Source organism: Macrobrachium nipponense, chromosome 21 (assembly GCF_015104395.2).
Source record: "Macrobrachium nipponense isolate FS-2020 chromosome 21, ASM1510439v2, whole genome shotgun sequence".
NCBI lineage: Eukaryota > Metazoa > Arthropoda > Malacostraca > Decapoda > Palaemonidae > Macrobrachium > Macrobrachium nipponense.
In genome coordinates this window covers 20,614,059-20,640,676 of record NC_087212.1, presented here as the reverse complement: position 1 = coordinate 20,640,676, position 26,618 = coordinate 20,614,059, and the positions used below count along the sequence as shown (strand labels likewise).

The window sequence follows — 26,618 nt, the reverse complement described above, 5'->3', positions numbered from 1 at the left end:
TCTCCATTACCATCACTTGAGAAGAGGAGACTTGATTTCTTCTGCACCAAGACCTAAAAATGGACCATTTGTTTTGGTAGACGTAAGAGGATGAGTGATGGCTACATTTTGAGATCGCCTCTGCAGCCAACCTTGAAAAGCCTTTGGCTCTGAGGACTGTGACGACAGTTTGAACCATGTCAGCGCCAGTGTAGAAAACCCTTGATGTAACCTCTTATGTGTGGCTGTCTGAACAGCTTTCATCTTTGGGAGAGTAGCCTGGGAAATCTGCTATCAGAATGATTAGGTCTGGAAACTATTCTCTTTCCAGACCATTCTCTGAGGGGCCAGAATGGGGCAATGAGGATCATTGAGACATTTCTGAGAGTCCAGAACTTCTTGAGAACTTCTCTGATCATTCCCAAGGGAGAAAATGTATACAACTCCTTGTCTGACCTGTTCAGGAGCATGGTGTCCACAGCCCACAACCCTAGATCCAGAACAGGGGAACAATAAAGAGGAAGCCAATGATTTTTGGCAGTCCCGAGCAGGTCTATCATTGGCCTTCCCCACAACTTCCAGAGGTCCAGGCAGACCACTGGATTCAGGGTCCATTCTGTAGGAATGCCTTGATTGGAGCAGCTGAGTTGGTCTGCTATGTATAATAATTTATAGTCATTAACAGTGTTAACATTTTGTTTTCTCAGCTTCATTATTTCCTTGCCAATCTTTTCTCCATACCAAATAAAGGTATGGTGTAAAAATATATAAGTCCTGTTCTACTTCATTAATATCATTTATAACATAACTACGATAATTTTTTACTATCGTATGATGGCTGAAATGCAAGCGAAACATTGTTGTCATCAGATTCGGTTTGGCTATTGTAGCAAAACAACTGTTTTCGTTCAGTTGTTCGTGGCTGTAGCGTTTAAGCAACGATTATAATGTTACTAATGATACTTTTGTCATTCTCTTTTGCTTTTGTTAGCAGTATGAAAAAGGTCTCTCTACACCAAGATTTACCAATAAGTTCATCAAATCTGACATTAAAAATTTGTAGAACTACTATGCAGACCACAGTAAATGATTAGGCAAATGAAATTCCACATTTTCATTAAACAGTTATTACATATTAGGGCAAAATATGTGGCCATGACACTGTCAAGGCATCGTTAACAAGTCTAATGCACCATAAGGGGGATTGTGGCACTCGTAGACTTTTGAATTTCGGTTAGCGTCCGGCCCCCAGGAACAGAACCTCTGTCGTTAACCGAGGACTGCCTGTATATATAAACAACTGCTCTCATTATTTCCCAGAAATAAAAAATCATTGGGTTACAAGATACAGTGGTCCCCCCGTATTCGCGGGGATGCGTACCAGAACCCCCCCCCCCCCAAATAGTTAGAACCCACGAATAGTTGGAACCCCTATAAAAATGCTTAAAACCTCCTATTTTGGTAGTTTAAACTCAAGAAAAACCCACTAAAAATTTTCATACCTGGATTTTTTAATAGTTTTATCACAAAAAGTGCATTTTATGATAAAATTGATAAAAAAAATTGAAATTTGTGGATATTTCTCATAAAAATACCGCAAATAGGCGAATTTTCCGTGAATAATGCAGGGAAAATTTCCAGAGAGAAATCCATGGATGTGTGAGTCTGCGAATCCGGAGAACGCGAATACAGGGGGTCCACTGTATACATATTGTTCCACTTAGCTTTTCTTGGCTCTAACAACTGAATGCACTCAAATTTACAATAGCAAAAAAGGCTACACTACAGGAATGACCTAACAATGAACTTGCCCTACTGTTGAAACACTGGACCCACATTTACTGTTACCAAGATATATCTAAAGTCTTTTTATGCTTATATGTTCATGCCCATATGGTTTGTAAACAACCTATTCCCTTACCATTCTATGGTGTGCCATCACGAATATCTACTTACAAAGACAACATCCTAAGATGCTTTGTCCTATTACACTATTTGCACTGGTCAAAGCTGCTGTTACCTAAGCTAATATTTGTCACCTCTGAAAATGTTCACTTTTACAGGGTTCACCTTTCAGCTGAATTAAAAGGACATTTAACATTAACAATGCACTAGCCTTCCTTTGTCTTCCAGAAGGCAGAAAAATTGAACGGCACTACCTTGTGCCTACCTAATTGTGCAGCTGAAGGCAGCACAGAATGATCAAAACATACAGACATCTCTAGGTATGACTTCCATCTGTTATGAAGCACCATTGTCTGTGATCCAAAATGGCACTGGGTGAAGTGCATATACTAAGTTTATAAAGGGATTACTGTACTTTACTTGCATATAGTGTTCTTTAATTAAGGTAATTTCCCACTTCCTTCTTCTCGTACTATTTTTTTTTACATTTATCTTATGTAGCTTATACTAGATTCAGTTACTTGCTCTAGGTTATATGGTTTTCTTTTTCCCAACAGTTTTCATATACAATTTTCTATACTAACTTGGTCGAGTTTCAATGCTATTTACCAGTATACGTATATGGTATTGCAATCTGGAAAAAGGTACTACTTCACTGAAAGTTAATTAGGAGAGTGAGCAAAATACTTCTAGCCTTAAGCCTACCAATATATCTTTATGATCTTTGCTTTTACTTTCATGTCCACCAAACTTTTAAAGCCACTTAACCCTTAAACGCCGAATGGACGTATTAAACGTCGAGTCAAAATGTCTCCCGTATGCCGAATGGACGTACCATATGTAGACTCAAAAAAGTTTTTTTAAAAATTTGCGGAAAAATACTTATAGGCCTACCAGCCGAAAACTTTTGAATCACGCGCCTTGGGGGATGCTGGGAGTTCACGGATCGAGGCGTTGTTTTGTTTAGAAGCGTGACCCAAGTGCGCATGCGCGAAATGCTTTCTTCTCGCTCCAATCAGCATCAGCGGCGCATCGTCCGAGAGTGATCTTTTGTCGGAATCGTGTTTTTCTGAACTTGTGGGAGACTTTGAACATTTGTGTTGCTACAGGACGTTCGTAGAGATGTCTGGACGTCGTATGAAACGCGAAAGGCGCATTTTACCCGTCGGAAGGGAACGTGTTAGGAGAGTTTTGGACTTGGATGCTGGGGAAGGAACAAGCACCCAACCTGACCTTGCTCCTCAACGCCGTTCTGTGCGACCACGTGTCGATGAAAGTGCTTCTAAAGTGTCTCATTTGCCGTTAGTAACCCCAAGGAAGCATCGGGCCATCCTTAGGGGCATTCGTAGGAATTTGGGAGGGCTCCAACCAAGGGACATTGACGAATATTATCAGAGCTCGATCGAGAGCATGCGGCAAGTCCTCATTTTGATGGCGGATGGTCGTCAAGTGATGAGGACATAACTCCCGATGATAGTGATGACGACGAATATTTGCCCCCAATGTCCGTTCGAAGCTCACATCCCGAAAGTGAATTAGAATTCAGTAGTTTTAGTGCATATGAGGGGGAATCTGAGGAGGGGGAGGATGATGAGTTTGGTTCAAGTTTTCGTGCCGATGATGATGATACAGAAAGCGAAGGCTTGAGTGAGGAGATGGGCCAGTGAGGGGGTCTCGTGTGCGAAATCGTACCCGTGCGCGCGCACGGGCACATAGAAGGTCGGATAGTCGCGCGAGCCAAGGTGAAGCTCGGTCGTCCGAGAGTGACGATGGGTGGACAGAGGACCCCACACCACCTAACATGCATCCATTCGCGGCAAATCCTGGCCTCACCGTACCTGTTCCCCTGACTCCTCTGGGTTTCGTTCAGCTTTTCCTTACGCGGGAATTGCTGGAGTACCTGGTAGCAGAGACGGCGGACTACGCCAGATACTGTCGTGATGAAATGCGCACGACATTGTCGTATTATTGGCGGGGTTGCAACCTCCCTGACATTGCGCATTTTTTGGGGCTCCACATTTTTTTGGGATTGCTGCCTGCTTCCGACGTCAGGCAATATTGGAGGCGTAATTTTTTCTTAGGTACGCCCAATGTGCCCGGCGTTATGCCCCGTGATACTTTCCTGGCGTTGGACAGATATTTCAACGCCTTCAACCAAAGGGCCATACCCCGGAATAACTCTGATCGCCTCATTTTAGCGCGCCCAGTGTTGGATTATATTCGTGAATGCTGTATAACTCTCGTGATTCCTGGAAAGAACCTTTCTTTGGATGAGGGGAAGATGCCTTACAAAGGACGTCTAAGCATCAAAGTGTATAACCCCAAGAAGCCGAAGAAATATGGCGTGAAATTTTTTTTTATTACAGAGGCCAACACTGGCTACGTCGTGGACTTTTTGGTGCATTCCGGGGCCTTCTGCACGTTGCGTGACACTGTTTTCGGGCTTGTGGATCGTTTCCGTAACCAGGGATACCACCTGTTTATGGATAATTATTATAACTTGGTATCCCTGGCCCAGGAACTGTATGAAGCAGGTGTTCACGTCAGTGGTACCCTTCGGTTGGTGCGTGGGGCCCCGAATGTCCTCAAGAGATTCGCTAGCCATCCACAACATCTGGCAAGAGGAGAGACACAGTGGCGGCGGAAGGGAACTGTCTTCGTCATCTGTTGGAAGGGTGTCCGACTCGTCCCCATGATTACGACGAGCCATGAACCTGTCCAAGAGGAGATCGTGCAGCGGAAGAAAACACGTCGACAGGGCCGAGTTGTGTATGAGGAGTTTCGTGTAGAGTGCCCTACCGTCATTGGGCACTACAACAGGCACATGGGAGGAGTTGATCTCTTTCATCAGCTCATCCAGTATTATCCCTTTGCCAGGAGAACCAGGAGGTGGACACAAAAGCTCCTCAAATACATCCTTCAGTTGGCCCTCCAAAATGCCTACATACTGTACTGTGGGTACCGCGGTGACAATCTTCCGAGGTTGTCCCACATACAGTTCCTAGAGGTAGCCGGGAATGCCCTCATCAACTTTGATCTCGATGAGTGGCCTTCCATCACTGCCCCCCTGCCCCGAGCTGTAGATCTCCCCGTACAGGAAAGGGCAGACCTTAGGGGTAACTACTTCGGTCATTCAGCTGCCAACGCCCCTGCTGCCGCCGCCCCTGCTGCCGACGCCCCTGCTGCCGCCGCCCCTGCTTCCGCCGCCCCTGCTGCCGCCCCCGCCCGCACCACCCCTTCTCGTCGGGTAGTGGACCCTCCGTGTCGGCTGATGCCAAGGGATCACACACTGGATCTCCTAGAAGGGCGCAGGCAGAAACGGTGCCGGGTGTGCCATATGCATGGCAGAAGGAGAGACACCCGGTTCTTCTGTCGCACCTGCAAGATAGCTCTATGCAGGTTCGGGGAGTGTGACCGCAAATACCACAGTGCGGTCTTCTATTGGAGTGCGACTCAGCGGTGGTCAGGGGAGGGCTCACGGGACCGCGCCCTATCCCAGCGGCCGTAAGGGCGCGCGTCTCCCTCCTCCACCTGTACCTCGTCATGTCGTGAGGAAAAAAATGCAAGACTCTTCAATGGAGGAGGGAGAAAACAAGAATAGAACGAAGAGTCAGGATTAGGAGTGAGTATTCTGCATTTGTTTTATATTTATAATTTTATTTATTATTTCAAGTTGTTATATCTCCGTATCTATGCATGAATACGATATTTCATTGTATGCAAAAAGAAAAGTGTCACCTGCATTCCTTTTATTTATGTATTCGTAACCAGAATCGGAAAATTGTAATAAAAAATAAAGAACATACATTATATATATAATATATATATAATAATATATATATATATTATATATATATATTATATATATATATATTATATAATATACTATATACATATATATAATATATATATACATTATATATATATATATATTATATATATATATATATATATATAATATATATAATATGATATATATTATATATATATATCTATAACATTATAGTATATATATATATATATATATATCATATATATATATATATATATATATATATATATATATATATATATATATATATATATATATATATATATATATTATCATATATATATATATAATGTGCATATAAATCACGATGATTGGGAAAAAAACTACGATGGTCAACTTTGACGCAACCGAAATGGTCAAAAAACGTAATTTTAAGCTAAAACTCTTACGGCCTAGTAATATCCAGTCATTTATCTTCATTTTGAAACAAATTCGAAGTCTCTAGAACAATACTGTGATTTATGGTGAATTTTTGAAAAAAATATTTTTCTTCCCTCCGCGCGCCGCTTCGCAGCCGAAAATCTCCGAAATGTGTACATCGCATTATCCTAATATTTGCTCCTTTTCATATTAGCCGTTTTATAGAGTTTCATATATCAAAATGTGCACAAATTCATGAAGAATACAATAAAAAATAATTGAATGTTGTAGCTTTTCTCATTTCTCAAATATGTGCATATAAATCACGATGATTGGGAAAAAAACTACTACGGTCAAATTTGATGCAACCAAAATGGTCAAAAAACGTAATTTTAAGCTAAAACTCTTACGGCCTAGTAATATCCAGTCATTTATCTTCATTTTGAAACAAATTTGAAGTCTCTAGAACAATATTGTGATTTATCATGAATTTTTGAAAAAAATATTTTTCTTCCCTCTGCGCGCCGCTTCGCGGCCGAAAATCTCCGAAATGTGTACATTGCATTATCCTAATATTTGCTCCTTTTCATATTAGCTGTTTTATAGAGTTTCATATATCAAAATGTGCACAAATTCATGAAGAATACAATAAAAAATAATTGAATGTTGTAGCTTTTCCCATCTCCGAAATATGTGCATATAAATCACGATGATTGGGAAAGAATACAATAAAAAATAATTGAATGTTGTAGCTTTTCCCATCTCCGAAATATGTGCATATAAATCACGATGATTGGGAAAAAAACTATGTACAGTCAACTTTGACGCAACTGAAGTGGTCGAAAAACGTAATTTTAAGCTAAAACTCTTATGGCCTAGTAATATCCAGTCATTTATCTTCATTTTGAAACAAATTCGAAGTCTCTAGAACAATATTGTGATTTATGGTGAATTTTTGAAAAAAATATTTTTCTTCCCTCCGCGCGCCGCTTCGCGGCCGAAAATCTCTGAAATGTGTACATCGCATTATCCTAATATTTGCTCCTTTTCATATTAGCCGTTTTATAGTTTTTCATATATCAAAATGTGCGCAAATTCATGAAAAATACAATAAAAAATAATTGAATGTTGTAGCTTTTCCCATCTCCGAAATATGTGCATACAAAAAAATATATATATAAAAATTTCGACATTCGGTCAACTTAAACTCGTCCGAAATGGTCAAAATCTGCAATTCTAATCTAAAACTCTTACAGCATCGTAATATTCAATCATTTGTATTCATTTTGAAACAAATTGGAAGTCTCTAGAACAATATTTAGATTTACGGTGAATTTTTGAAAAAATCATTTTTTTACGTCCGCGCGTTATGAATTCGTACATCATTTTGTGATAATATTTTTCTGGTGTTGCTTTTATTGTTTTACAATGTATTTATATCAAAATGATTGCAATTTAGTGTACAATACAACGAAAAAAAAAATAAACTCGTTAGCTTTTACCGTTTTTTGCACAGCGTGATTTTAATACAATTATGTATGAATTTTTTTTTTTGCTACCATATATCGCATTATTTACATATGATAATGATATTATTTTTCATTTCTGATGGTTGCATACTAAACTTCAGGGAATGACAAAAAAAAAGGAGCCAAAAATGAACTCTTAATCTTCAAAACTAAGCGTGCTGTGATTTTTTGAAAAAATTATTTTTTCCACTTCCGCGCTCACTCAAAACCGGCTCCAGCATTCGGGAGACGTTTTGATTTTTACCGCTTCGGCGTTTAAGGGTTAAATAACACACATTGTGTATTGAAGAAGCACAACTGAAGATAGTCTGAAATAAATTTTAATGACACATTGATCACTGTTTCAAAACTTATCTAAAATCCCTCAGCAACATCACAGTGCAGCTGCATAACAACAATACATTTATCTAGTATTATGACTAAAAAATACTTCCCTGTACACAACCTGCTCAAGTTTTTTTTATTATCTAACAATATTGCTTACACTTTTTATGATAAACTAAATGAAAAACAACAACAAATATGAAAATTCTGCTATTCTTACCTGTTTCTAGTAATCTCTTCATATCATGAATTACTTTGAAGAAAGCTTTACGCTCCTTATCATAAGTATATGTTAACATATACCCATCTGGGAACAAGGAAATATTAGCTTCTTTGTGTTCTTCAGGTTCTTCAATCTTCTCTTCTGTCAACCAAACAGTCTCTGGCTCACTACCAGCAGCCTTTTCCTCTGAAGATTGCTTTGACTGAAAGATTATTCTGAATTATCTCACTGCAGTAACTATTGCAATGAGACCTCATTAATTCCTACAGTGATGTATGAAGACGCACTATATGTGATATCCCCTACAAGAAGGAACTTGAAATTGGCCAGCAAATGAATTTTGTTAAAGATCCACAAACTACTACAAACTGGATAGGTTAAATGGCAAAAATAGTCTGGAATTGACTGTTAAACAAGCCTGAAAGCTGAAAACATTAATTTTTGCACTGTTTTTTCAAGGCAAAAGAATAAGGCACAAAACAAATGAAAAAATGTATTTCACATTTAAATACCTGTAAAATAAGTGGAACATTGCTTATCAAATATTTTGCTAAACAATTTATCCATCTTCCTTGCCAAGGTTAGCTGGCAAAATAATTTAAACTTGCGATGGAATTACTGAGAAGATACAAAAATTGTTACTAAATATTATTAACTGAAGATAGTAAAAAATTAGTCTAAAGTAAATTCTGATAATGATACCTAAAACCAATAAAATACTTTCCACCACAACACCTTAAAACTGGTTTCAAAAGTTTTAATTAAATACACTTAGACTGTCTAAAGGCAAGTGTACATATATCAAACAAACCTGGTTTATAAAATTTTTAACAAAAGCATCCAATTGTCTGAATGTCTCTGCTTCCTTTGGCAACAATTCCTTTTCTGCTTTGGTATAAACGGCCCCAACATTCAAATCACTGGCAAACTTTTCAAAGTAGACATATGTCAGCCAAAAATCTGAAAAATAAAACTACAATCACAAACATGACCATTAAACTACAAAATGTAAAAACATTGCTTCAAAAATCAAGTCCACTATTGCTGCTAATACTGTTATGCCTAGTATGAATGCAATACGCTAAATATCTAGCTGAAACCATAATACATCTACATACATTGTCTCATCTGTCACTTTAACCCATAAGTCTGGGCTAAGTATACTATAAAAAAAAAAAAACTGACCAAGAAAACTTTAAGGTTGGCCCAAAATAGAATTAAAAAAAGAAGCAAAAATTTAAATAGGATATGTACATTTACATAGTATTAACCATGCATGAGCAAACTTTAAGCTCTTGACAATTTTTCTAAAAAAAAAAAAAAAAAAAAAAAAAAAAAAAAAAAAAAAAAAAAAAAAAAAAAAAAAAAAAAAAAAAAAAAAAATTTGTGTCCCAACAGGAAGTTGAAAATTAATATTTCTAGTATTTTTGTACTTTATTGTTTTGCAAAATTATAATTACATAATATTGTAAAACATAAAAATCTAGCAACAACCCCAGAGTATATTTATGGACAATTATATATGAGATGGACTGAGAGATGTAGTACCTTCCCCCATGAAATCTTATAGGAGATTATTCTATTTTGTAACTCTAAGCTGAGATGTGGGTGTTGCTATAATAGTTGCCATAGTCATTCAAGATTCAAATGATTTCAATATTTCCCTGCATAATCAAATATCATGGTGTGAAATAAAGATTATCTTACGATATGCACCAAAAGTAGTTTCCATGCAGCCTAGGAATGCTTGGCTCCCACCAGGCATTGAGAAATGACCTCACGATCAACACGCACCACATACTTCTCTAATGCTTCATGTTCGACTTCTCTCGGGTGCTCGGAAGACACTGGGGACTCGGACACCTTGCAGGAACGTACTATCACAAGCAACTTGTGAGACCACACTTTCTTGTCCCCAAAAACTGCAAGAGGGCTCAGGACTATGCTCCTGATCTCTAGCTTGCTTACATGGCAGCGGGAGCTTGCACTCCAGGGCTGCTGGCTTTTTCAATGGCCTGGAAGACTTCAGAGATCTCCAACTGTGCCTACATGAGTCTGAAGACAAGTCACAAGTTGAAAAACCAGGAACATTCACTTGGATGTTTTCAGCAGCTCCAAGTCCTGCTAGTGAACAACAGGCTTGGTTGAGGGGGCGGTTGCCCATGGGTGAACCCCACCAGCCTCCCTTGGGCTTACAGTTTGCCTCTTCCCAGATGTACGTAGGAGTGCTGCTATGATGGACAGCCACCTCCTCCACTGACAGAGACAATGCTATGATCCATAAGTCAAGAAGTTAGGGTAAGTACAATTCATTGACTTCTTTTCAATGGTTGCCTGTCAAAACCGGCCAACAAGAAGTTTGACTTGGGGGTAACCATTCTGGGGCAAACCCCTTTGGACTCCAATGGACCTCAGTATGTCTCCTCCCTGTTGCAAGAGAGTCTGATAGGGACTGGGTTTAGGGGTCCCCCGAGGAGCTGGATAGTCTTATCCTTCACTTGACATATATAAGATGCCTTTCTAATGGCTGTCTGTTGATACCTAGACCTAGTACTGGCCATAGGTTCAACTGAAAGAGTGACTACTTGCGTGTAATCCCCCGACCTCCTTGGACTTCCAGCTCCCTGTGGGCACTTGGTGCCAATGAACTCAGGTGCTATAGTAGCTCAGCCACAAGTATGTGCTCAGTTACCTGTACGATAAATGCATGAATTCAATCTTGAGTCAAGCATATGGCTAAAGACAGGATCAACCAGGTATAGTTCGATGCCAGGTGAGATGATAGCTTAGACTTCAGATTTATGATGTTGTCAGGCTAGCTAGTAGTAGCTATCTGTGTTAATCCAGCTCATTGTTATCACCACTAAAGCAACATTTACTTTGTTCCCTTTGATTGGTTTAATGTACAGCACTCCACATTAATGATTCCCTCTCTGGCGGATCAATGTACATTTACAATGTAAAGTACTTCTCATATTTTATAAATCTATTCTTGCTTTTACTGGGATCTCGGCGAGACCATCCTCCGAAAGCCTCTCATGAGTAAAATTCTCTCCTGCTACATAATGACCTATCACTTAAAAAATTCGGGAGAGGAAAGGGTGATAAATATTTAAATTCACTGCAATTTCACTGCAGTAGCAAGCAATAGACTGCCAATTCATTAGTAAGCAAAAAGAGTGAGAAACTTAAATCAGAACTTTAACTAACAATAAATACTAACCCTGCAAGTAACCTGCGGAATTAAAGTTCAAAACCAATGTTTGTCTGGTAACGAATGCAATTTTTACATTATTCCACTACTTGATAAAGGGATTTTGACAAAGGAAAAATCTATTTCCGGGCAGTGACCTGTGTCGCCCAAGGAAATGTTCCTATAGCACTCATTTCTAAGGTATAAATATTGCTAAATATACAAGAGAAAAAAGCTATATGGTTATGCCAGAGTTTCCTGGCTCGCTCACCCTTAATTAAGGGTGTCGGTATGGAAACTGGGGCGTGTGAAACCACTATCAGAGGTCCCCTGCCAATTAGTCTCTTCCTTTCTCAATATCCCCTGTTCTACAGAGGAGCCGTTCCAGGCCATCTACCGCCCGCTACTGCTACTACTAGCATCCTGTCCGCCATTCCTGTGAATAGCACCCAAGCTCGGGCCAGATAGGGTGAGGAAGATAGAGGGGTGGGTTTCACTGGGCGACACAGGTCACTGCCCAAAAATAGATTTTTCCTTTGTCAAAATCCCTTTTCTGGGCCTAACCTGTGTCGTCCCGTGAAATAGTAACAGAGAATTGGCCCCACCAGCTTGGTAATCTAGTGTAAACAAGTTACTGGAAGGAAAAAATTAAAGTATTGTAATTAATTCTACAGTACTTTAATAAAGTTCCTTAATTTTACAGTAATCTTAATAATTTCCTTAATTCTACTGTCCTTACCCTAATAAGGGATTTTGACGTAAGGAAAAATCTATTTCTGGGCGATTGGCTCGTGTCGCCAGCGAAATATCCTTTAATCTATTATTTCTAGGGTAAATGTACTAACACATACCAGAGAATAAATAAAATAAAGAAAAAGGTCAGTATAACTGACTCGCTCACCCTCCAGGAGGGTGTCGGTATGAACACTAGGCGAGTGAGACCACTACCACGAGCCAAATGCCAATAGAAATCTCCCACTACAAAATCCCTCCAAGAGGGGAGCCGACCCACAGAGTGAGCAGCTCGTACTACTACTACTCCATCCCATGCTGCCGACTGCTGCGCCTCTGGTGGCCATCCTGAAGTTAGCAGACAATCTTGGGCGAAGGGATGGGTAGGGTGGGATTTCGCTGGCGACACGAGCCAATCGCCCAGAAATAGATTTTTCCTTACGTCAAAATCCCTTTTCTGGGCTCAGCTCGTGTCGCTGCGCGAAATCGTACCAGAGAAATAGCACAAGATTGTAAACAAAAGTAATAAACTGAGAATAAAATAAAATAAATCAGAATAGGTCTCAAATAAAAGATAAAATATATAAGAATAGACTATAATTGCTAAAAGATACATATACACAGGGGTATAAAAATAGAAATATGCTTAAATTACCTTAAATCTAATCATGTTTGTAAACATAAGGTAATTACATATGTACAGGTAAAATTATTTACATGTATCAATGTTATCTGTGTAACAGCATGTATCAAAAGTATAATAGCAATTAATAAAAACAATCAACAATAATAATATATAAAGGAATGTATATAACTTAATATACAAAACCCGTAATCATTATAATATGATGTATCCCCTAGCATAAAAATAAGGGGAAACATCCATGAGATCAATGTGTATAATCATTTGTGAGTGTCCCTAACCAGACAATAAGGGGCACCCACTACACTATCACAAAAGCAGCTAAGACACAAGGTGAATGCAAATGAACCAGGTAGGAATAGACGAACTTTTGGGTGAGGCAGGTAGAAAGGAGGACTGAATCTTCTACTACAAACTAGCTAGAGTCAGGGGAAACTACGTTACCCGCTGCTACTGCTGGGAATTTCAGAGCTTCCAAGGACTTAAGGTAGTGACGTTTGAACACTGTCGGCGATTTCCATCCAGTATACTTTTCAACTCATCGAAGTTCATATGTTGGAAATAATTAATTGAGGTGGCTACTGCCCTGACATCATGTGCTTTCGGGAAAGAGTCAGGATTGGCTTGCTTAATAAAGTACAGGATTTGTTGCCTGATGCCTTTAATGGATAAAGTTCCACCTTTTTCCCTCCTAAAGAGGGGACCCGACGAAGATGAGGAGGTCCTAGACAGAAAGGCTCGTAAGGTTGTAACTGGGCAAAGAGATACATCTTGTGGAAGGGGTAGTACCTTCCAAGGTTCCCACCTCATCAAAGGATCTTCATTCTTTGCTAAAAAGCTACGTTCCGGAGAAAGTAGGACTTCTCCTGTGGGAAGGAACTGAATATGATCCGGGTCTCTGGATAGAGCCGACAGTTCTGAAATTCTTGCTCCTGAAGCTAAGCTTAATAAGAATAGGGTTTTTCTTAAGAGCATTATAAACGAGCATGTGTCATTATCGGTTTCGGAAGCCAGTTTTAGAACATCGTTTAAGAACCATGAAACTGACGTAGGCCTTACAGAAGGCCTAAGCCTAGCACATGCCTTAGGAATAGACGAGAAGTAGGAATCCGTCAAGTCTATGTTAAATCCAAATTGAAATATCTTTTTCAAAGCTGACTTGTTTGTCGTAATCGTGCTAGCTGCTAAACCTTTTTCAAATAAGGATCTGAAAAAGGATATAGCTGAATTAACTGTCATGATTCTAATATCCGAATCTCTCAGGAAGGTTGCTAACTTTTTGACAGCAGCATCATACTGCCTCAAAGTCGAATCCCTTTTATCGGATTCCAAGAATAGAATATTCTGAGGGTCAATATTCGCATCTCTTTTTTGCCGCAAACTTCATGAAATCCATAAAGTTAGGGTTTTGAGAATCCCTGAGGAAGCGAACACAGTCTTCATTTGTACTGACTGGGAGAGCTTGGGACTGGGAATCTGAAGAGGACGAAGGCCCAGCTCCAAAATTAGAGGATACCAGTTGCTCTTCGGCCAGTCTGGGGCTACTAGAGCCACTTGACCCTTGAAAGTCCTGAGTTTGTTCAATACTTTCATGAGGAGATTCACTGGAGGGAAGACGTAAATCTTCTCCCAGTTGTTCCAGTCTAGAGCCAGGGCGTCCGTGGCATAGGCCAGAGGGTCCAGGTTGGGGGCTACATAACACGGTAGTTTGTGGTTCGCTTGTGATGCGAAGAGGTCCACCTGTAGCCCTGGGACTCTTTGAAGGATCCATTGGAACGAACTGTTGTCCAGTGACCATTCCGACTCTAGGGGTACTGATCGGGATAGGGCGTCTGCTATGACGTTTCTTACTCCAGCTATGTGAGTGGAGGAAAGATGCCAACTGAACTTGTCTGCCAGGGAGAAGATGGCTATCATGACATGATTTAGATGACGTGACTTGGAGCCTCCTCTGTTTATACAATGTACTACCACTGCGCTGTCCAGGACTAGCTTTATGTGGGAGTACTTGGGTGGGCGTAACCTTTTTAGAGTCAAGAACACTGCCATTGCCTCCAGTACGTTATATGGAACTGACGGAACTGAGGTGACCAAGTCCCTTGAACCTTTTTGACCTGGGAATACCCTCCCCAGCCGCTTAAGGACGCGTCTGTGTGGATGGTGACCCCTGGTGGAGGGAACTGAAGGGGTACTGACATTGATAAATTCTTGACTCTCGCCCATGGCCGAAGTCGATTCTTTAGAATCAGAGGCACTGAGGATAGTTTGTCCCTGGACCTGACGTTTGCTCGCGAGCGCCAGATTCTGGTTAGGTCTTTCAGTTTGGCTTTCATTAAGACGTTTGTCACTGATGCAAACTGGAGAGAACCCAGGATCCTTTCCTGGGCTCTCCTTGACGCTAGTTTGTGACTTAGAAATTGCTTGACTGACTTTGCTATTTCTTTCCTTTTGGTTGATGGAATCGACAGAGTGTGGGATGATAGATTCCATTGAATGCCCCGCCACTGAAAGTTTGACTCTGGAGTGAGTCTTGATTTGGTCCTGTTTATTTTGAAGCCTAGATATTCCAGGAACTGAATCACTTTCAGAGTAGCTCTGTTGCATTCCTCGACTGATGGGGCCCAGATCAACCAATCGTCGAGATACGCTACTACCATGATCCCTTGCGATCTGAGTTGTTGCACTACCACTTCCGCTAGCTTCGTGAACACTCTGGGTGCCACGTTGAGTCCGAATGGAACTACCTTGAAGGAGAATGTCTGGTCTCCTATCTTGAAACCCAGATACGGACGGAAGTGTCTTGCAATAGGGATATGATAGTAAGCGTCTGTAAGATCGATAGAGGTGGTGACGGCCCCACGGGGAAGTAGGGTCCGCACCTGTGAGATCGTGAGCATCTTGAACTTGTCGCAGCGGATGGCTAAGTTTAAGCGGGACAAGTCTAAGATTACCCTTCTTTTTTGTGAGCCTTTCTTTGGCACGCTGAACAAGCGACCTTGAAATTTTAATCTCTTGACTCTCGCTATAGCTCCTTTTTGAAGGAGATCGTCTGCGTACTCTGTCATTCCTTGGAAGGAAGTTGACGGAAAGGTCTGGATGGAGGTGGGTTCGTCAACCAGCTCCAACCCAGACCTTTTGACACTATGCTCTGAGCCCATTGGCTGAAGTTCCACCGGTGGCGAAAGTGAAACAGCCTCCCCCCTACCTGAAGTTCTTCATTGGTTCTGGTAACTGCCTCGGCCTCCTCTGAAGTGCTTTCCCCTGTTAAAGGGGCCTCCCGATCCTCTCCCACGAAAGGAACGCTTACCTCTACCTCCCTTACCCGAGCGGTCATACTTCTGAGAAGCTTGACTCTCGAAGGCTTGATTGTAAGCTGGAGAGATGGCGTAAGAGGTGGAGGGCTGAGGCTGAGGGGATATCACATAAATTGGCTGTGATTGACCTTTAGAAGTGGAGGGTTGGGCTGTCTGCACTAACGGTACTGTTGGAACTTGTTGAGGAAAGCGTAGTTGCTTCTTCTGGTAAGGTTGGAAACGCCTGGGTTTCTTTGTCCCTTACCTTTAGGAGTCAGGTCTTGCCTCCTCTTAGCCGAAAGGCCCCAACGATCCTTAAGGCTCTGGTTTAACCTGGTAGCCTCTGATTGGACCTCCTTAACCATAGCTTCTGGGAAGAGATCTGCTCCCCAGATGCTAGACGAGAGTAACCTATTCGGTTCATGCCGAATGGTTGCCTCTTGTAGGACATGCTTCCTACAATTCGTCCGAGCAGTGGCAAACTCAAACATATCTGACTGTACCGTTTGAGTCAGGGCTTTGGTCATGAGCTTAAAAATCGGTTCTGATCCATAAGCCATGGTAGCTACCTCAGACATAGCCATAGAATTGATGGATCTGGCTAGACGCGATTTTGCATCAAACTCAGCCTGAATAAGGCTATCTGGGAGCCTGGGTAGCTTTTCACCAAACTGCTCCATAGCACAGTCCGGTTTGAGTTTGCCAGCTGAGAATGTATTCGGCAAGTCTTCCCACAATTCTCCAACTGAGGGGAGCAACGGAGAAGTGGGATCCGCTTCCTTCAACTGCGGTATAGGTTCCCCCTTCTGGGCCGCTGGGATGGTCGACCTCGCGATCTTGGTTAGGAACGGGAGCGGGGTACTCTCATCCATTGTAAAAATGGTAAAGGGACTCTTAAATGGTTGTATCTTGGTGTTAGAACAATCCATGTCCTCTAAACACCTGAGCCATTCTCTCTGAGCCTGGTCTCGTGAGTAGAGGACTGTCTCCTTAGGTACCTTATCGTCCCGCACCATAGCCGACGGCGTAAGCCTTGCGTAGCCTATGAACGGAGGCTGGAGGTCTTCCGGGAAGAACTCGAAGTCCTCTATTCTTCGAGTCCCAAATTCCGGTATAGAGATGAGACCGTCTTGGAAGGGGGCGTATGACGCTACTCTCCACGGATTGTTCATAGAGAACTGAGGTAGTGAGTCATACGGAGGAAGTTGGGATCCACTCGTGTTGGACAGTGGAGGAGAGGCTAGAGGAGCTTCTCTCAGCCCGGCTATAATGGAGTCCTGGGAAGTAATCCTGTCCGACAGACGAGAGATCATTTGCTCCATGCTACTCTTTAAGGACCCAACCAGGTCCCCCACCTGTTGCAACAGGCCAGCATTGGAGTCCAAAGCCGGAGCTGCTGCGGAGGTGGAGGGGAGGCTCTGAATCGGAACCAAAGGTAGCGGAACTGGTGATTCTGCCGGAGTGCGAGATCTCTCTCTGGAGGATTTACTCCTCGAGGACTTAGAGCCGGAGCTAGAAGCTTTAGACCTGGATGCTCCGGGATTCCCAGCCGGAGACTTACGGGAGGAGGATGAAGCCGAAGTCGTCTTCTTAGACGACGACGACGTCTTAGTCAAAGTCATCACCTTAGACTTGACCTTAGGTCTAACCGAAGCACCAGGAGGAGAATATATTTCGTCACCCGTAAAGCCTTGGAAGGATGGAGAGGTTGCAGGAGTAGAAGAAACAGTTACGCCCAAGGGTGACCCTTGGGTGTCCACCGTACCTACCTCGACCAACAGGTCGTCTATACCTACCATAGGTTCAACATTAATATCTAGGGTCGCGACATCCGTAGAGATATCCTGGTCCTGATCAGTTAATGAGGTGGCCAGCTGTTGTTGGATGAAGGCGATAGTCGGATCCGCTTCTATCGGGTCGACGTATCCTGTCGCCTTGCCTCCGGGGAAGATTAGTAATGCCAACCGCTTCTCTAGGATGTAGGGCTGTCCCTTGGCGGCGTTTTTCCCAAAACCGCCGACCCAGGCCCGCAGGGTAGCCAGTGCGGTATCTCTTACCGCCGGAGCCTGGAAGAGAGGGCGTAGTTTAGATTTAAGAATCACTTAAAACTAAAACTTAAAGTATAACTTAAATTAAATTAATTGCCTTAAGTTAATATGATGAAAACTTAAGCGCTAAAAAAGAAGCGGAGCAGCTACTGGAGATGTAAAACTTACCCTTCCAAAAGCTGGCTCACCAGATCGTAACATATGGTACACGTCTCATGGTACCAGACCTGGATGTCCCCGAGCGGAGTCGCGCATGGAGCATGGGACCGGCAAACTTCGTGTCCACAAGGGTCCTGAAGTGTGGCGGAACATCCCGGATGCTCACAGTTGGTGGCCTGTAAGTGGGGAGACACATGAGTATCTTAAAAAACATCACTTACAGTCTAAAGGACAGAAGAGCTCCGATGCATGCCGGAGCTCGGAAAAAATTTGTGCATAACCCCTCCCTGCATCGCCTGAATAGGCTATAATCCCGAGAGATTCCGGTAAGATATGTAAGGGAGGTGGATGGTTTTAAGGTTCTTAAGATAAAATTAAAGATAACTTAAACCTAACACACAAGCAACCGGACAAAGTCCAGTGCGTAGCGGAGTGTAGTAACTCAGCAAAACGGTAAGGTTAGTAGAGACCCACTGTATGCTCCGGTCCACCCTACTGGGTGGACTAACAACTTTCCGCTGGATACCAGGACTCCGATCAGGAAGGAGCCCTAGTAAGATGGGAAAGAGCGAGAAGACATACAGGCTCAAGCTAGCCCGGAGCGACAAGGTAGCGCGGAGGGTGGGCAAGGCCAGTACCCCCCACTCCGTACCAACCGGCCGGACCGAGAAGCCGGAGAGGTCGAGACCAGTCTGGTCTGTCCCGACTCCCTAGCCCCTCCGCCTGAGGGGAGAGAGGGAGGCAGGCTCGGGTATGAGGAGCGAGCATGGGCAGACCGACCCGCCCCCGCCCGACTCTATGGAAGAGCGGGAGGGGGGGAAGAATGACTGGACAGGCGTCTGGCTGGCCCGTGATCACGAAGTGACCACGAGGCGGTAAGACCAAATACGACAACTAAGCCTAGGACAACCACTGATCAGGGAGATGCTATCGGGAAGCATACTGAACTGAAAAGCGGAGGCAAATAAGCCCACTGGGCCGAACCAACTGATCAGAGAGATGCTATAGGGAAGCAACCGAACTGATGAGCGGTAGTATAGGCTCAAAGAGCCAGGACCTAGGCTAAGCCAGACGCCTAACTAACCTAACAATAATAAAATATACAGTTATATAATTAAATAAATGAAAGAAAGAAAACAATATAGCAGGAGAAAAAATCCAGGAGTGTACGACTAACCCGAAGGCAAGTCTACCACTCAAAGCTAGTCAGAGGCCGATACTAAGAACCTGGACTAGGGTCTGGATAGAAGAAGCCTACGTAAGGTAAAATACATGCATGCATGACAAACCTGAGTAGACCGTACCCAAAGCGGATAATCATAAAGAGCGAAGATAAATAAGGGGATGTTCTAGGTATGGGAGACCAAGAACGAACCCATCACGAGGCAGAACCATGCTGCCATGCTTCCGACCCCGAGGTCGTATTTATACCTAAAAACGCAAATACTGTCTCAGGGCCGGAAAAAACCAACTAACCGTAAATACTGAGTACTTAACTTAGCTGCTGCGATAGCTGCACGCTCCATAATAGAAAATCCAATGAAAGGGCACAAAAAACACAGAGAGAAAAATATCACAACCGCTCGTGTGTGCTAACTTGAAAGGATGGCCACCAGAGGCGCAGCAGTCGGCAGCATGGGATGGAGTAGTAGTAGTACGAGCTGCTCACTCTGTGGGTCGGCTCCCCTCTTGGAGGGATTTTGTAGTGGGAGATTTCTATTGGCATTTGGCTCGTGGTAGTGGTCTCACTCGCCTAGTGTTCATACCGACACCCTCCTGGAGGGTGAGCGAGTCAGTTATACTGACCTTTTTCTTTATTTTATTTATTCTCTGGTATGTGTTAGTACATTTACCCTAGAAATAATAGATTAAAGGATATTTCGCGCAGCGACACGAGCTGAGCCCAGAAAAACAAATATAAAATTATACAATAAAAATTCTGGTAAGTTCAGATTAAATCCAACACCCAATTACAGGATATTTATAAATACAGGCAATATCAGTATGTACAATACAGGAGTAGATCCAATGTGCGATCCAAGTGAAAACCAAGGTCAATTGTACAATCCAGGTAAACAACCAAGGTAAAGGATAAGAATGCTAGCGAGGCAGGTAGGAGAGAAAGAACTAAAGAGAGGTATAGGCTATTAAGACTAGTTATTTTACCATGGCTAGGCTGCGTCAGGGGAAACCACGTTCCCTGCTGCCACTGCCGGGTATTTAAGGGCCTCTAAGGATTTTAAGTAGTGGCGTTTAAATACTGTCGGTGATTTCCAGCCTTTATATTTTTTAGGATCATCGAAATTCATGTGATGAAAGTAATTAACTGAGGTAGCTACTGCTCTGATATCATGCACATGCGGAATTGATTCCGGATTGGCTTGTTTGATAAAATACAGAATTTGTTGTCTGATTGCTTTTAGGGAGATGGTTCCACCATTCTCTCTAATAAATAAAGGGCCTAAAGACTTTTTGGAAGTTCTGTTTAGGTAGGATCTCAGCGTGTTTACTGGACATAGAGATAGATCCTGTGGAAGTCGGACAATCTTCCATGGGGACCACCTATTTTGTGGATCCTCGTTCTTAGCCAAGAATTTGCGATCTGGTAAAATCAGAACTTCTCCAGATGGGAGGAAATCAATGTGATTTGGTTCTCTAGAAAGGGCTGACAGCTCAGATATTCTGGCTCCTGAGGCCAGACTTACTAGGAATAATGTTTTCCTGAGAAGGGTTATATAAGGACATGATTCGTTGACAGTGTCTGAAGCTAGTTTAAGAACATCATTTAAAAACCAGGAGACCGTCTGAGGTCTATTCACTGGTCTTAGTCTAGCACAAGCTCTGGGGATAGATGAGAAATACGAATCTGTCAGATTAATATTAAATCCAAATTGGAATATTTTCTTTAAGGCAGATTTGGTTGTAGTAATAGTACTAGCTGCTAGGCCTTTTTCGAATAGGGTTCTAAAAAAGGTAACTGCCAGATTCGTAGTCATCGTCTGAACCTTTGAGTCTTTTAGAAAGGTGGCTAGCTTCTTAACTGCTGAATCATATTGACGCAGTGTAGACTCTCGTTTGTCTGATTCCAGGAATAGGGTGTTTAGGGGATCAATATTAGCATCCTTCTGCGCCGCAAACTTCATGAAGTCCATAAAGTTAGGGCATTCTGAATCCCTGAGGAAGCGGACACAGTCCTCGTTTGTACTAACTGCGTCAGTCTTGGGTTGGGGATCCGCCGGGGCCGGAGTCCCAACTCCACCAGTAGCGGGAACCAATTGCTCTTGGGCCAGTTGGGAGCTACTAGCGCAATCCACCCTTTGAAAGATCTGAGTTTGTTCAGGACTTTCAATAGTAGATTCATTGGAGGAAATAGATAAATCCTCTTCCAAATGTTCCAATCTATTGCCATAGCATCTGTGGCATAAGCCAGAGGGTCCAGATTGGGGGCCACATAACATCGCAGCTTGTGGTTGGATTCTGTGGCAAAAAGGTCTACTTGAAGCCCTGGCACCTGATGGCAGATCCAATTGAATGATTTTTCGTCTAAGGACCATTCCGATTCCAGCGGAGTTGTCCTTGACAGTGCGTCTACCACCACGTTCCTTACTCCTGCCAGGTGAGTAGCTCACAAGCGCCAGGTTCTTGACTTCTGTCCAGGGACGGAGTCTCTTTCGTAATATCAGCGGAATCCGGAAAACTTTGTCCCAAGATTTCATGTTGGTTCTGGTCCGCCAGACCCGGTTTATATAATTTAGTTTGGCTTTTAATAGAACGTCCGTTACCAACGCAAATTGGAGTGAACCTAAGATTCTTTCTTGGTTCCGCCGAGATGTCTGTTTGCCTTTGAGGAACTGTCTTGTCGCCTTCGCTATCTCCCTGCGCTTCACCAGCGGGATTGAAAATTGGTACGCATTCAGGTTTCATTGTATTCCTAACCACTGAAAGCGTGGTGCCGGAGTCAGCCGGGATTTGTTTCTGTTTATCTGGAATCCCAAGTATTCCAGAAAACTTATCACTTTGTCCGTTGCTTTGCGGCATTCTTCGGCGTCTGTGGCCCAGATCAGCCAATCGTCTAGGTAGGCTACTAGCATTACCCCTTGAGATCTTAATTCCTGCACTACTGTCTCCGCTATTTTTGTGAATATTCTGGGCGCTATTTTGAGCCCGAATGGCATCACTTTGAAAGCATAGGCCCGTTTGCCTAGTCTGAAGCCTAGGAAGGGCCAGAAGTGTCTTGCTACCGGGACATGATAGTAGGCATCTGTAAGATCTATAGAGGTGGTGACGGCCCCACGGGGAAGTAAGGTCCGCACCTGCGAGACGGTTAGCATACAGAACTTGTCGCAATGAATGTATGAGTTTAGATGGGACTAAGTCTAGGATTATTCTTGGCTTGTTTGAGTCTTTCTTTGGAACGCTGAACAAGCGCCCTTGAAATTTCAAGTGTCTGACTTCTATCACTGCCTTCTTTTGAGGAAGGTCTTGCGTATACTCTATTAAGTCTGCCGTTGGCTTTTGGTAAAAGCTGGTTGATGGAGGAGGCCCTTCTTTTCAACTCCATCCCAGACCTTTTGATACAATACTGTGGGCCTAATTGCTGAACCTCCAACGGTTCCAGAAGAGGTACAGCCTCCCTCCTACCTGGGGAGTCTCACTGGCTAGCAGATGGCCAACTTCCCCGGTTTCCCCGGAAGCCTCTGCCTCGGGTGGAGGCTCTTCCGCCGGCCCTGTGCCGGAAAGCTCCTCTGGCTCGGCTACCTCTGGCAAACCTGTTGTACCCTTGAAACACCCCTTGGGTTTCAAAGGTAGCGTTGAAAGCTGGGGAGGCAGTAAAGGTGGCCGAGCTCTGGGGTTGCTGAGGGGGTTGGCTCAGTAGCACGAATTGCTGTTGGGGTTGGGCTTTCGAGGTAGGGGGTTGGTTCAGCTGGGTTACCGGGACAGCCTGTACCACAGATTGAGGTTGGTTGGTGTGGAAGGGTTGGAACTTCCTTACCCTCTTCTTACCCCTATGATGTGTTCCGGAGGATTCAAACTTCCTCTTGGTGATGAGTCCCCAGCGTATTTTTAAACTCTGGTTGACTCTGGCTGCTTCCCCGAGGACCTCGTTTATGATGGTCTCCGGGAACAGTTTTGGGCCCCAGATCGAGGATTTGATGAGCCTATTTGGCTCGTGCCTGATGGAAGCATCTGCCAAGACGTGCTTCCTGCAGTTCCTCCTAGCCACCGCAAAATCGTATAGATCGCACTGTATGGTGTGAAGAAATAACTTTGTTAGGATTTTGAAGAGCGGTTCATCCGCGTATACCAGGGAAGTCATTTCTGTCATGGTGGCGAAATTGAGGGACCTGCTCAGCCTGCACCTCGCCTCATACTCAGCCTTTACCATGGCTTCTGGAAGCCTAGGTAGGCGTTCGCTGAACTGTGTGGTTGCGCAGTCTGGACTGAGCTTACCCACTGAAAAGGTTGCTGGAGCATCTACCCAACATTCCCTGCCTCCAGGGAGCAGAAGGGAAGGCAAGTCTGTCTCCCGGAGTTGTGGCATTGGTTCTGCCTCCGTGGCTGCTTGCAGTGTCAGCTCGGCCACTTTTGAGATGCACGGGGTAGGAGTGTTGTCACTAACCACGAACATTGTGAAGGGGCTCTTATGGGGTGTCAACTTTGTGTTGACATATTCCCATTCTGTTAAGGTCCGGACCCAGGCTAATTGGGCCTGGTCCCTAGGGAAGATTGTTTCCTTCGGAACCTTATCCTCTCTTATTAGAGCCTCCTCCGTCAGTCGGGCATAGCCCTGGAAGGGAAACTGGAGACCCGGCGGGTAGAATTCAAAATCCTCTACTGGCCGGGTTCCATATCCTTCGATCGTCAGCATACCCTCTGAGAACGGGGTGTATGCTGCTGGCCTCCAAGGGTTGTTATTCTTGAAAGGCGGTAGCTTCGACAAGTCTGGCATTGCCAGGGGTTGCTGTGCATGCACAGGCTGGAGCTGTCCTGCCATCAAGTTTTCCTGGAGCCCCGCCATCAAGGACTCCTGATTCCTTAGCCTTTCAGTCAGGGACTGAATAGACTGTCCCGACGTCTCGAGGCTAGAGGCCAGTTGAGATGAAATCTCCTGGAACTTGGTTTGCACCAGGTCCCCCATTTGCTGCATCAGCATGGTGGAGAAAACCGCCGGGTCGAAGCCAGGTTCCTGGGGTCTGGCTTTAGGACCTCTTGCTCTCGACCCCTGTTGCAGGGGAGTAGCTTTTGCCAAGTCCACCACCGGTTTGGGAGCCGATGATGTGCTGGCGAGGTTTGACTTAGGCTTAGCCTTTGGTAGGGACTTCTTAATAGCTGTCATAATGTCCCTAGTGGGCTTGGCTTTAGGGATCACCGAGCCCGACTTGTCCCTAACAGTCTTGGGCTTACCGGTGCATCCCTGGAAGGAAGAAGTAGAAGAAGACTGCGACGGGCTAAAGGACAGGACTGAAGCCCGTGTACTACCTGCCTCACCTCCTGCATCCTTACCTTCGCCCTGGCTGTCGACAACCATGGGCTCCCGGTCCAAGTTCATGGCTGCCACCTCTCCAAGAACTTCTTGGCTAAAACCCTCCGGGTCCTCCGGCAGGGCCTGGGTCTCCTTTCGGATCCTGGCAATGATAGGGGCCGCCAAGTTCGCCACTACAGCTGCCGACCTCTTGGCATTAGGGTATATAAGAGAGGCCAGCTCCTCAGACAGCATGTAGGGCTGCTTGGACTTGACGTTCCTGCCAAATCCTCCGACCCAGACCTTGAGGGTTGCCAACATCGAATCCTTGACAGCTTGCGGTGTCTGTAAGAGATAGCTACATCACGATCTACCCTAGATACTAAATTACTTAGTCTAGTATGTATCCATATGAATTTTATTCATTATATTTCTCATTGTATCATTAGGAGAATGGAACGCACCGACTCAGTAGTGAGGTCTCTCACTAATGCATAACAGACCTCGCACCCCTCCGGGTGCCATACCAGCAAGGAGTCCACAAGGACCGCACACCTGGCATGCAAGCGGCAAACCACATGCCCGCACGGCTCTTGAAGCATGGCCGTGCATGCCGTCTCCAGGCAGCGTACCATCTGTAACTTAATTGATACATGAGTATCACTATAAAGACCCGCCGGAGATGTATCCGGCGGGGCACGTCTCTCATCTCTACTGTCGACTCCGGCGGAATGCGTGTCTACTACTAAGAATTTATCAATTCTTGCATACCACTAGCTCCAGGCCCTAGTTATTCGTTCTTGTCATGAATCTAAAGGATTAGGCTTGATACAAACTTTGCAGGGGAAGGATGAACCTGGCCTGACTCTGCTGGTGCCGGAGAAGCAATTCCTAGTAAGCTAGGATCGTTTCTCTTAGCCTACTGTCCGTCCCCACCGGTGTGCGGGACAGAGGTAGAAACAAGAAGGTTGGAACCCGGAAGAGGAGCTAGGGATTAAGAACATGGTGCTTCGGGTCTGAATACCCGGTGGGGTAGATATGCCCGTCGTAGTAAGCGTACCCGAAGCATGCTTAAATTAAGCTTAAATTACGCTTAACGTAATTAAAACTACTATAATCTCAAACATGTGTGTATAATTGCTCTGTCCGTTATCGTCCATTCCATGCGCAGTCCCTCCTTCCTCCATGATATCCTTCTACTTCCGGGTCCGACTTCGTGGGATCGGATCAGGGAAAATAGGCGAACCTAGGCCTGAATCTGATCACATAAGGAATCGTAGCTATTATAATTATAACAGTTACAAACTCTTAGTCGGGATCCCGGTCCCGCCGGGGCGAGAGGATAGGTGTGGGGATAGAGAACTGCGGATAGGGAATGCGAGAACGCGGTGACATGTGGCATATACCGTCCCGACGAGCCAAGTGGCCAACCAAGGCTCGCCAGGGTGGGCACCTCCCGTACCATCCACACTGAGCGTGGCGCGGTGAACCAATCTCCTGACTGTACCCGTACCCTCCCACCCCCAATGTGTAAAAGGCTCGGGTCAGCTACATGGGGTAGCGTAAGGCGAGCCGCATCACCCCACCGAGGTGGGTTCAGGGGGAGGGAGGACAGCTAGGGGTGGCCCACTCGCGATCCGTTGGTCACAACAACCGTCCAGGTGGGACAACCCCCCGAGAAGTCGTGAGCCAACCGATAACAGGGACAGAAGGCCTATAGGCCAACTGAAACATGCAAAACACGCAAAAACAACAAATCAATGCAGTATCAATGATAATAAATGTAATACAAATAGTCCTGATGCAAGAGGGGACAGGGAAAGGGTAGGGGAGAAAGGGATGAGTCCTCTCGAGCGGCTGGCTTAACCTTCGCAAAATCGGAACGATCTGGACAGGTCAGCCAGGGAGGCTCTGAGCAGCTAGCCTAACCCGCCT

At 44.2% G+C, this 26,618-nt stretch overlaps 1 protein-coding gene across 1 annotated transcript in view; it reads right to left on the bottom strand.

The window, feature by feature from the left end:
• The window catches only part of LOC135197829 (U3 small nucleolar RNA-associated protein 6 homolog), a 277,323-nt gene that overhangs the window by 80,957 nt on the left and 169,748 nt on the right, over window positions 1-26,618 (bottom strand). Inside the window, exons 11-12 of the mRNA XM_064224974.1 lie at window positions 8,964-9,112; window positions 8,150-8,354 (exon numbers count right to left, since the gene is read on the bottom strand). Coding sequence (XP_064081044.1) covers window positions 8,150-8,354; window positions 8,964-9,112 — 354 coding nt within the window. The remainder of the gene's footprint in view (window positions 1-8,149; window positions 8,355-8,963; window positions 9,113-26,618) is intronic.